Source organism: Boleophthalmus pectinirostris, unplaced genomic scaffold (genome assembly GCF_026225935.1).
Source record: "Boleophthalmus pectinirostris isolate CB_2022bp ecotype Guang Dong unplaced genomic scaffold, ASM2622593v1 HiC_scaffold_3, whole genome shotgun sequence".
Classification (NCBI taxonomy): domain Eukaryota; kingdom Metazoa; phylum Chordata; class Actinopteri; order Gobiiformes; family Gobiidae; genus Boleophthalmus; species Boleophthalmus pectinirostris.
In genome coordinates this window covers 38,133,620-38,146,963 of record NW_026571299.1, presented here as the reverse complement: position 1 = coordinate 38,146,963, position 13,344 = coordinate 38,133,620, and the positions used below count along the sequence as shown (strand labels likewise).

The following is a 13,344-nucleotide window of genomic DNA, read 5'->3' as shown; positions in this document are numbered from 1 at the left end:
ACTATATAATTCTCTATACCAATTTCTATGCCACAATGAGACTTTATTATTAGTCTGTGTACATCTCCAAAGCTCAAAATGCTCTATTCCACCTTGTGATGTCATGTACTGATAGATTTTAAGATACCTTTTGCATTTAGGTCAGTAGAGATTGTGAATTCCAGAGCTGAAAATGATTCTAGTAAAGGTGTATGGAGTTTAAAAACACATTGGAGGACTTCCTGTATTACCACATGACAGCACAAGTGTTTTTTGTTAAAACATCTGTGAATGAAACAAAACACAACTCTACTCTTCCTGACAGTAATGCAATATAGGCTAGACTGAAATATTAGTTTATTTTCTATCACTAAGTTCCGATTATAGTTCTGCAAAGCCATTCAGGAAAGCGTTCGTTTTGTTCTGTTGTAATATTTAGGTATCGATACTTTTGACATTCTTACACAGTATCAGCAGTTGCACATTTGAAAAGTGATTTCTCCCCAGTGTCTTAATTGTTTTCACCCAAGAGCTACAAGGATACAGTAGTACTAAAGGCAATGGGTGCTTTCTGCATTCAGATCACTGCTAATGCTATAATTATGTACCACATCGAGCATTATCCTTTACGCATCACTGAGAATTCTTTTCACTTTTATGTTGGGAAAAACTGACACTGCTCTGAAGAGTAGCTAGTAGCAATGCTGGACCATAAGGCAAAGCAGATATGGTTGATTTAATAATTAATAACAATTTAGATGTAATAAGACGAGCTATAGTGTCAAGATGGGAGTATTATTATGCGTTAGCCAGCGGATACACAGTCACTCAGGGCAAACATGGCTTTTATGAGACACTGTTGGTTTTCTTTGGCTCCTTAGTGCATGTGTAAGGAGAACTGGTGGCAAACTGGTTATATGAAATTAATTGGTGAAGCGTTCTTTTGTTCTTTAAAGGGTCTAACATGACATTTTCTGAGATGGTATTTGCTCATCAAAAACATACCCGGGATTGTGCTTTGTTTCATTCACACGTTTAACACACAATTACTGCATATTTAGGCTGTGCTCTTCTCTCAAAAAAAAAAAGCAGCTAAGCGAAAACAGTGTGTTCCACCTTGTGACGTCATGTGGTAATACAGGAAGTGTTCCAATGTGTTTTTAAATTCCATACAATTTACTAGAATCATTTGGGTAATTTCAGCCCTGGAAATACCAGTCTCTACTGAACAAAAGGTCAATGGCTTCATGACATCACAAGGTGGAACAGAGCATTCTGAGCTTTGGAGGTGAAAATAATAGATACACCATATGTTTGGACTATAAGGCACACCGGATTATAAGGCGCAATATCAATAATGTTGAAATTTCTCATCTATTTTCATACATAAGGCATGCCGGATTATAAGGCCCATTAAGCGAAACAAACGGACGACACTTGAGACTACGAGGAGAACTCAAATATACATTGAGTAATAATGTGTTTAATGCAGCTTTGCACACATTTGTTTACGTTTTACAAAAATGAAACTTGAAACCACATGGCTAATTTGCATAAACTATAAGCGCTGAAAAAAGCTGCTTGCTTCTTGTGCCCGGTGAGCTTCTGTTGGACTAAGGACCGTAAATTGGGTTTTACTCTGCAAGGCTCCTGACTACAGTGGCCGTAATGCTCCGCCAATCCATCAAGCAACATGGCTTTGTATCTTACCAAAGTCATACTAAAACATTTTGACAGATTTTTGAGCACCGTGTACCACATAAAATCGGTTCAAGGTCTGTAAGCACAACCAGAATTAATACATAAGGCGCACCGGATTATAAAGCGCAGTGAAGATTTTTGAGAAAATTTAAGGATTTTAAGTGTGCCTTATAGTCTGAAAAATACGGTAGTCAGACTAATAAACTAGGATTATTCAAACATGTGTGAATGAAACAAAACACAACTCTGGGTATGGTTTTGATGAACTAACAGCATAATGACATGGCCTAAAGCTCACAAGAGTTAATTTTGTGTAATATAAGATCTTACTTTTTTTTTTTTAATTTACTTATTTATTTATTTATTTTTATTTTTTTGTTAATGTTCCTTGAGATGCAGGATGAGATACAAGTATGGGGTCGAATTCTGAAGTGCTTCCATAAACTTGCAAAAAAATACCCATTTTAACAAGGTGTATTATATAACCTCAGTCTTAATGTATATTCTGTTTGTTTTGGTTTCAGGTGGGATTTGTATAGCCCAGTCCCTGAAGATCCCACATGACCATAGACCATCGGACTTTGATAAAATCATTCGTCTGCTGATGGAGACTCGCTACGCCAGAGCTGTTATTCTGTTTGCCTCAGATGAAGATATCAGGTAAACACTAACACTGTAACACGCTGCATCTTAAAGGTCCTATATTACTCTATTTACTAATCTGTTAAAATGTTCTTTCCTCATAACAAACCTAATCGCAATGGTTTTGTTTCATGCACTCATGTTTAACACACAAACTCAGCATATTTAGGCTAAATTCCTCTCTTAACATTCTATTCCACCTTGTGATGTCATGTGGTAACGCAAGAAGTGCTCCACTGTGTTTTTAAACTCCATACACCTTCACTAGAATCATTTGGATGATTTTAGTCATGTAGTAGCCAGTCTCTACTGAAAAAAATGTAAAAGGTAGCTGTTAATTTCTACTTCTACATGACATCACAAGGTAGAACAGTGCCTTTTGAGCTTTAGAGATATAGTCAGACTAATAAACCAGGATTACTCAAACATGTGTGAATGAAACACAACTCCAGGTATGATTTTGATGAGGCAACAACATTCTAACATTTAACATTTATTAAACATTTTCACAAAAGTCAGACTTGCATCTTAAATGTAACCTATGAAAAAATAGATCATTTTGGAATTAACAAACAACAAAGGTGTCTCCTTGATCCATATATTGTAAACGGGCATACACTAAAACCCAAAGGACAATGAAATAATCAGGGACAAATTGCATCTGTGCAGAGAAAGCATTCTAACCATAAGGTGAAGCCATGTTGAAATGTGACAAATATGACATCTCCCTGACCTGTTTGTTTCTGTTGATTGTAGGGGGGTCTTGAATGCCACTAAAAGGGCAGAGCAGGTGGGACATTTCCTGTGGATTGGCTCGGACAGCTGGGGCGCCAAGAACAGCCCCATTCACCAGCTGGAGGAGGCCGCGGTGGGAGCTGTAACCATCCTGCCCAAGAGAGCCACCATCAGCGGTCAGTTTTCTCACCTCACGCTTTCTATTCCCTCATCTGTGCAGTACATTTCTCTCGGGAACAGATGGTTTAATATCTTATCTGACTGTGTGGAACTAGTGCGAAACAGATTACTCAGGGAGAACATTGGCTCCTTTGGTTTTTCCTGTGATGACACCAAACTGCTTTGTGTCGTTTGATAATTCTCACCATCATCATTCTGCCAGAGAGCTATCATCAGCACTATCTACTGGAATTCCACTTCTTATTCAATCTCACACCTTTCATTGAATATATAATGAAAAAGTTTCACCACACGCTGGCACAATGCATACTTTAGCATGTTTATAGAACTTTTCCTTTAAGATTGTTCAAATGTGGATGGCTACAAAGCTCAGTAGATTCTAAGGCCATTGATAATATGGTTGTGTCTTCAAAGGCAAGACACTATACATTCTCCACCTGTCAGTCTGGCGTGTGAAAGGGTCTATGATGTTTCTGGAATGTAAAGGGACAGAGGTAAAGAAGGGCATTTTAATTTACTCTTGTGAGTTTTAAGACATGTTATAATGTTGTTATCTCCTCAAAAACATATCCGGACTGTTTTATTTCATTCACACATGTTTGAGTATTATTTGTGTACATGTCTACCTCTCCAAAGCTCAGTATTTTTGTGCTTCCACCTTGTGATTTCATGTTAACAGCTACCTTTTACTTTTTGTTCATTCGAGATTGGCAATCACAGAGCTGAAAATTATCCAAATGATTCTAGTAAAGGTGGAGTTTAAAAACACAGTGGAGCATTTCCTGTATGACATTACAAGGTGCAACAGAGTGTTTTCAGATCAAGAGAAGAACGTAGCCTAAATATGCCAAGGTTTGTGTGTTTAACATGTGTGAACGAAACAAAACACAACTCCAGGTATGTTTGTAAAGAGGAAATAGCATTATAACAGATCAGAAATGTGCGTTATATGGACCTTTTAAGTAAATGAAGCCAGAGAAGCCTCCACAAGTTGGAAGGAGGTGTTTCTCAATTAGTGGTTATTTGTCATGGCAGTCTGCATATGTAGGGTCAGTGAGATCCTGTTATGCCAATTTGTTGAGTCACAGATCCAAAACCTCAAATTATAAGTGTTCAACATTGACATTTCAATGGCCGATCGACTTTTAATCAGAGCATGTAGACTTTGCCAGGCAACTTTAGCCAACTGACAACCTTTAAAACATAGAAATCACAAAGAACACCAACTCAGAAGCGTGTGCTATTGTCACAGGGGATGTGGCTCTAGAGAAGTTGGAAGTGGGGTTGTGTTGTGGCTGAAATGAAATTTAACTGTACCAAATTTGAGTGAGAGCTACAAATATATGTGACCAATAAAAGCGCAGTCACGTGCTCTGGGATGTCGTCCTGGTAACAAAAAGGCGGGGCAAACACACCCTCTAAAATTAAAGACACTGCACACAACAAAACATGAAAATGAACAGTTCATCCGCTTGTTCCAAATGACATTATCATTTATCATCATCACTAATGTCTTTAACAAGCTCCACGGCATACAGAATATACGGCTCACATTATCCAGGCCTGTTTCTTCTTTTTCTTTTCTCTGTGCGTGATACCACATGTAAAAACAGCCACTTTGTTTGGATCCTGACACCACACTTAATCTAGGGATGCTTTTAGTAATCTGCGATGAGTTGCAAATCTTTCCTGAGAACAGCTAGTGTGTGGTTTGGTTGTCGCAAACTGTCCCTATGTTTGTGGTCTGTGCATTCTGTGTCAATTCTCATAATCATAGATTTTAAAATCATCTGCTCTGTCCCTGGCACTTCATCTTGCTGTGAATTTGCTGTGAACTATGACGTTAATCAGCCAATGAGTGCGGTTCTGATGCCCTCTCATGTTCCTGACAGATGTAAAGCTTGGATGAAACAACAAATATGAATCCATCAAACAGAAGTACAGAGGGTATAATTCTAAGTGAACTCATTTTAAACTTTTTTTTTTTAAATCCAGAGGCCTTGGCTATAGTCCAGCAGGGATTACTTGACTGATCACTGTTGGAATTACATAAAGTTAGTTTTGAGTAAAATGTCTGCAGATTAATATGTTCAAATGCACGTCTAATGACAGAATGAGTCATGTAAGTGGGAGATAAAAAGAAGAAGAAAAAAGACACACAAAATAATCATGGAAACTAAATAGTGGCAAAGTGTGGCTGCAGGCAGTGAGAGCGCCACCTGTGGCAAAGGACCCCTGTTGCGTCTGTAGCTTCCCGCTGAGAGGAATTCACTTCTCACGGCTAATTGCATCTCTGCACTCGTCTCTGGCATTTACCATGGGCTTATAGACACTACTGTGTGAAAACAAGGCACCATATACAGTATGCCATAGTGTGGGAGACTATTTTAGGTGAATTGGGATCTTCTCTAGGTGTGTTTGAGGGCATTTGTTCTTCCTCTTGAAGGCATGTTGCCATAGAAACCTGGTTTATGGGCTCATTACTCTATACACATTTTATGTGTACTCTATACATGTACTCTATACACAAACATTTTTCTCAGAAAATGCTTCGTGTTTATTAGGGCTCATTACAAATGTAATTTAAAAATGTATATTGTTACATAGTGTTCATAAACTTTATTTTGGAATGTACCAAAACAAAAATAGCCTAAATGATAACATACTGTAAACATGCTTTTTAAATCAAGGCCAATGCACATGACCTTGTTCCAGCAGTTTTTGGGCTGCTGGGCAGAGGGGTTGCATGTTTAAATCATGATTGGTCTCTCCAAGATGGATGTTCTCATGCAAATATTTATGAGGGGCAAACCATAGAAAAGTGTGTGCTCAATGTGCTCTCCTTAATTTCACTCAGAAAGCCAAATAGATTAAGCTTGTACAAAAGTTTGAGGAAATGGATTAATGTGGGGGCTTATTTTAGATGTCCACCTTTACCTATTGTCTCTTTATAATAGAACATTTGCTTAGTGTCTACTTTGATTATAATGTGGTTCATATATTTACTCACCAATACATTTTTATATGATCATCGCAGTGTTGAAATAGCTTTATGTCACTAAGACACTCTGTCATAATGTGGATGTTCCTACTTTTTTAAATTCTCTGCTTACAACACATTTAACTCCAGTTTGTTCTTGTGAGTGTATATAATGAAAAGGTATATATCGCCTGATTGATAAACAGACAAAATATGGATAGAAACACATTCAATGTACACAAACGGCGCTTGGGAGAACCATCGTAACTATTCTAAATGAAGATAATGTATATTGTTCCATTGTCATTTGGGACGGTGCTGCAGCTTATCCCACAAATTGGGATAATTAGTGTGAAGGGACTACACTGTGCAAATTAAGAAGAGATTAGCGATCATGCACCATTGCGTTTGCAGTCAACATCTCTTATTGTTAAGTACCTGACTGTGGCCAGATGTTGTTGTAATCAGTGGGTTACTCAGTGTAGCGAATGGGGATTAGCAAAAAACATTTGTTTCGTAGCTGCGTGTCACCAGCATGGTTTTGACACAGGATCTGCTGACCCTACCTGACCATTCCTCTTGTTAAAATGAACTGTCTCCATGGATACGGGGAAAAACAAACAAGTCATTTCTCACAACAGTTCCTTCCTTGTGTCCTTTGAACTGCACATGCTGCACTTCTTAATTTGTTACAATTTCTTGATATGATGTTAAAAACTGAGCTCAAAAAACAGAATGTTTCAGAAACAGTGTGTAAAGGCCACCACACCGCAGGAGAATTTGCCCAGTTTTGGCTGCGATTTGCTTCTTCCCGAGTTCAGGGAGGCGTGACCCGACTTTTTGTCTTCGTGTGTGATTTTGAAGCTGCCTCGCTCCTCGTGTGTGTGGTGTCAGTGCAACTTTGAGCTGCTCTGTCAGATCATAACCACCAAACATCAGCAATGCTACGGTAACAGCCAATAAATGTCAGGAGTAGGCCAAGTGACGGACTCAGAGGCGCAAGATACAGACCCAGGATATAGCGAAAGTAATGAGAAGACATTATTACTCACCTGTAGTAAAGTGGTCAATTTAAAGTGCAGCATTTCATCTACATTATCCACAGAAATTGTCCTCTGCAAATAATGACATCCAGTCCACAAAACCACGCTATTAATCCAGTTTGAGTAGTTCCTCACGTGCGTCTGTTTACATATACACAGCACATGGATTGAGGTGAAGCTGCAGATTAGTGATAGTGACTCTACTTCCTGTGTATTTGATCACCAGTCCTTTATGCTTGAAAAATCATGTATATGAAGTATGTGTCTATGAAGTATTGTACCACATTTGACAAATAATAACAGTTTTGAACACTTCAGAGCCTCAAAGCGAGTGATTTAGACCGGAAACAGCAGACGCGAGGTGTGCTCACAACTGTGTAGCCTGTGGTACGCAGCAGTCATTGAGGTTGGAGATTTTAAGTCTCATAAGATTCTCCTTGTGTCTGTGGTGTGCACTTTTTGTTGCATGTTTAAAAATCAGTTAAGACCGAAAAATCCTGTAGTCTGTGGCAGCCTTTAGGCAGGTAGCCACAAAAACAGCCAACCACTCCATTGCCTAATTCGTGAAACTTTTTTTTTTTTTAATCTATGTGTTTTTTGGTTTTGTTTGTTTGTTTTTGTTGTTAAGAAGTGATCTTCACTAATAATGCCCTTAGTTATATGTTTAGTGCAGCCTGAATCTTCTCTCTTGTTGACCACCATCTTGCCCTCACCAGTCTTCTCCACATCTCATTCCCCTCCACACCACAGTCTGTTTGAGGTGTGAAGCTCACATGCTTCGGTCGTGAGTGGCTTGTGTGACTGCGAATCCTGGTGAAAGACTATTTCCCTGGGCACTCAGCTCATTCAGTGGGAATGCTGACGGCAGCCTGTCACTATATATTCCTTTGCTGCTGGATCAAAATGAACACTAATCTGTCTAACAAAGGGATGAGGGGAAGAGAAAGCTGACACAGAACACAGTGAGAAGGTCTTTATAATTTGTAAATGTTTCTTTTCTTTTTTTTTTTCAGAGAAAAAGATGCTACTGAATGTATGTATATGTATCCTCAGTGTAAAAATATGATAAAGCCAGTGGATCACAAAGGACTGAAGGACCTGCTTCTGTGCTTTCTGTTCACAGTTTAACCTTGACACAGGAAGACATGGTTGAATCAGACCTTGATTTTAAGACCTTGTGAAACACAAACTACTTTCAGTTGTGTTATGTTTTATTTCATTTTTGTCACTGTTTCAGTCTCAAATGAGGCTGGATGATTTTAGTGATTGAATATATTTGCCCTTTTGTTGAGCCCTCAGTGGCCTGAGCTAAAACTGCAGGTAATTGACTTTGCTGTTTACTGGCCTCAGCTCCCGCAGAAGCTCTGGACCAGCCGTTGGCCTTTAATTTTGACCATTAGAGTAACAGCTTGGCTCCAGGTTTAGTTCAGTCCCCTAATACGTTCTGTTTGTTTGGGACTTGTGTTTCAAGGTGGTCCCTTCACAAGGTTTCCCGTTGGAGCCTGGAGTTCCTATAAGTGCCTGGCCACATATTTGATAAGAGATGTTCTTTTTTGTAAAGGTTTAAGATGATCTTTTTCAGTGTAGAGGTTTATAAAATAGACCCTCAACAAAAATTTGTTTGGCACATATTTGAACATTTCACATTAAATGCTCCTGAATTTGAAATAGTCATAAAATGTTTGATATAATATTCACAAACATCTTTTGTACCAGTATTGATGTATTATTGATTCATTGCTTCCTCTGTAGATTCTCTATACACCAGTGATCTAGTACAGAGACAGAGAGAGTGATGTCAGAAAGGTCAGATATCGATGCACAGCTGAGTCCTACACTGAACATCATTCACATTCAAGTGCACAGTGGACACATGATGTATGTTTCTGAAAAGAGGTTTCCTGGTGCAGTCACATGACCTCAGTGACAAAGACTGGAGCTAGATTTGAGCCTGAAGACAAAAGAGATACAAGGAGACTGCTTGTATTTATTGTCAGAATGGTCTCTTCATGCAACCTTTGAAACATGATTCAACTCTAGCAGATTCTAATAACACATCTGGAGAAATCAACAAGTACTTGGATGCTCACTGCAGAGTGAAATTAGGCACGTCATCTTTTGCCAAAAGTGTGGTTACACGTATGATGTTTTTTATTAGCAATTACAACTACAATGTATTCGTGCTAGTGCTAAATTATCACCCTTGAATATCTCTTAGCCCCCATTTCAGGCCTTAATTTTGTGTTTTTTGCCAAGCGGGCTCTGACAGGTTTTGGGGCAAAGATGATTTGAATTTAGATTTTGAAATTAGTTCCTTGTGCATGTAAAAGTAGCGGCTGAAAACAAATCAGTGTGTTACCAAAAACTGTGATTATAGGAGAAAAGAAGTTTTCCTTAAAACGTAAGCGGACACACACGTTTTCTCTATCACTGACAGGGTAAAATCATCATGAAGTGCCCTCTATAGTCAGACATACATTCACTTTCATTCAACATGTTGCTACAATATAATTATTATATTACATGTCAGACTAGAAAACCACAAACCTGAGTGGTGCTGGCATCCCCTCTGATTCCTGTGTTGTGTGCACCTTCCATGCACTATATTCCCATACTGCAGTACACATTCAGTTTTCTCCAGCTCTGCATGCAGCCCATACATCCTCAGAGATGAATCAGTCCGCCTGCAGCACCGGAGCGTGTGAACAGCAAAATGCACCTCCTTACCTCCTTGCACACCGCACCAAGCCTCTGTCAAACATTTAGATCCTCAATGTCTCACGACGGGGCTTTGATTCTGAAGCATTCACCAAAGAACTGCAGTGGGCGTGCTCACTGCAAAGTTATGTATCTATTTTATTTTACATTCACTTGAGGCATACTAGGAAACACACAACCAGCATGGCTATTACAGTGTGTCAAGTCACAATAAAATACCAGCCAGGTACCGTGGTTTGGTTTGATATGTAAAATAATGTAGTGGATTAAGCACAAGACTGGCTGTTAATGATATTCCGACATCAAGATGTATGAAGTAAAGTTGCATTTGTCAAATATTTGATGATGGTGTGTGAACTGATCAATTCAGTGGATGGAAACAGTGAAATCCTCTGACATTAATTGTATTAGTTCATGTGTTGTTGTCAAAAGGTCAATAGTAAAGCCATTGCATTGCACATAAAGTCATTAATGGTGATTAAATTGAATGAGTGGGTGCTGGACATATTGTAATATAATTATGTAATATTACCACACATAGCCCTGCACAGGCCAGAGGAGGTGAAGCATGCAATACTGCTTAATATTTTTATAGCTTCTGCTTCTGGGAACATTTGGAAAATGTGCTGGCTTCACACTTCAGTGAGCAAAAAGTAGCTTTAGCACAGATTCATACAGATTCCGGATGACTCTGAAATTTTTGATATCCGAAAAGGCTCCAAATGCATTGCTGAGAAGTTGACATTTAAAGTGTGACAATTTATGCGCCGTGAATATCAGCAAATATGTTTGCATTGTATTTGAATATAACCAATTACAAAAGTACTTTAGTTTAAACAGTGCTGGCCAAGTTTACATATTCTTTACTGGCATTTAATGGATAACATAGTTTAGAAAGTACAGATCCTTTTAATTAACTGCAACAACACCTTGGTACTTTCCATTGCAGGTACTATTGTAATCAAAAGCCACAGCTACCTTTCCTCACAAAACAACAGTATTATGAACTGTGGGCACAGAGCCAAGTGTGCTGCTTCTTCCTCATTACTGACTCATCACTGGGGCTCTAGTCATATAAAAATAAAGTTGCTATCAATAGCTGTGCAGTCATTTTCACACATTTTATGACTGCATAATATTGCTTTCTCACACCATTTCAGGCTTTGTCCTGCTAATTGCTTTGTCTGTTCTTCTAATCTCACAACATCTTCAAATAAATATGCCAAGCAGTAATGTATCAAACCAAGCATAAACCTGATGGTTGGAGCAAACTCATGTGACAGGACCCAGGAGTCTCTATTAGGGACTGATAGCACCACAGTTTCACTTTTGTGTCAAGCCTTTTGGGACCATATATTTTTGAATATATTTTTGTCATGGCTGTGTACTATATGGGCACCAGGAGGTTAGACATCCATATTCTCCAGTGAGATGTATGAAAGGTCTGCAAAATGTGAAGAGGAGATGACTGACAGTTGTAATAACCAAAACCTGTCAAAACATGTCAGGGCTTTCTATAGACTATGTAATACAGCAGAGGCCTGGCAGCAGGTCAGGGCATTATATCACACTCTGGGGATGGGTGCAAATGATTCTGTCAGGATTAACATGGGAATTAGAGGTTCACAGGTTATTTCTCCACTCTTAGCTAAAGTTCTAAGAGACTCAGATATTTTTAATTCAGAGGCCAGTTTTGAAAGTTGTACATAAACAGCATTTTTACTTTTAGATGAGGTGTAAGGTGAGTCAAGTGCTCAGCCTTGGGACCCAGTGGCAGTACTCAGTAAATGGCTTTCTTGCTGCTTTGTTATTCTTTAGTAGCTTGTAAGATTGTTAGACATTATTAGCTCAGAACCATTTTTACTTGCACTGTGTACCTTTATTTGTTTAATCAATCAATGGTTTCTCAGTTGACCAAAGCAGTTTGTTAGTAATATAATGATTTAAATGTGAATGAACTGTAGCAACAAGGATAAAGCCTGGAGTGAGTTAGCTGAAGGTTTTTTTTTTTTTTTAATTATCAAGATTTTTTTACTGCTACTTCTAATACATGGTAGAATATTGCAAACACAAATGTATTTTGTCTTAATCTTTTTACCATTAGGTTTGATAAAATGTGCATAAAAAAACTACCTTTTCAAAACGCTGTCCCAGTGGAAGCAGAAGACACATACAGCTCCGACATCACACTCTCCACAAACTAGGCTAAGTCCCATCAGGCATTCGGGTAAATTAAGATCAAACGTGCCTCTCGCCTTGAGGTTACCACCACATGCAATTATCGCTGAACTGCTTATTTCCTCCTTCTCTTTCACGTGTGCTCGATGTGCTGTTGTCTTAATACCTCATTCTGCCAGGGCATTTTTAAGCTGGCTTCCCATCGAGCAGAGAGAGCAGGACTGATGTGCCCCCACAGCTAGAATAGATGTTCTCTTTGTAGAGTATCGTCAGAACAGCACAATGGGCTTTAAGTACGCTGTTGTCATAGTGTTGTTTTGATTTTGTAATGTGATATTATCTTGCTTTGACAATGATTTTTATTAGTTGTTAGTCAATATGAAAGTGTTACAGAATTGTATGATACAGGTTAGTTGCTTAAGTTTTGTCTTGCAAAGAATTGTCCCACCCAGGTCTTAGTAATAGCAGAAGAATAATGTAAAGCAAAGGGGCCAAATTATAGCAAGTCATAACACTTCACAAAAACAAAGTGAGAAACATGCAGGGTTGACTAAAGCTTGAATAACCCTCTTTTATCAAGCCACTGTAATACAGCCTCTTAACTTTACCAGTGCACTTTTTCCTCTAATTCACCATCTTTTACCTAGCCACACTTCTGTCTGCCATAGGAAGAAATACTGTGGCCTTACTGCAATCTTTCAAACACTGTTCTTTAAACACACTGCTTTCTATGCAAATGAGCCCCATAATATAATAACTCACTTGATAAAATGCCGCGCCCTGGCTGAGACCACCTCAGATGAAATATGTCTTCGTGGTGAGGGGAGGCCAATATCTTTTGCCCAGAGCAGTTCTGCCTCCGCTTATACCTGTGCAGAAGGCAGTCAGCTCCTTCTTACATTTAGATCTCCTCACCCACTGAATTATGAATTAAATCTCATAGAGTAAATGGTGCCTTTCATTCTCTTGTCATCCATGCCATCTACTCCAATGTCCCACTTTGACCTCTGTGTCCCTTCTTCTCTTAAGGCTGTCCCACTTCACCGATTTCACATAAAGGAACATAAGGGCCCGGCTCCTAATTGAAAGTCAGTCAGAAAAGATTCAAACGAGTGTGAGGCAGTGACATCACAGCGGGTGTCAAGGACGACTTGTGGGTGTGGAGAGCCTGGCTGCCTATCACTTTGA

At 38.9% G+C, this 13,344-nt stretch overlaps 1 protein-coding gene across 1 annotated transcript in view; it reads left to right on the top strand.

Moving 5' to 3' along the window:
• The window catches only part of LOC110171149 (metabotropic glutamate receptor 7), a 201,430-nt gene that overhangs the window by 106,496 nt on the left and 81,590 nt on the right, over positions 1–13,344 (top strand). The window contains 2 exon segments of the mRNA XM_020936837.2: positions 2,205–2,340; positions 3,079–3,233. Coding sequence (XP_020792496.2) covers positions 2,205–2,340; positions 3,079–3,233 — 291 coding nt within the window.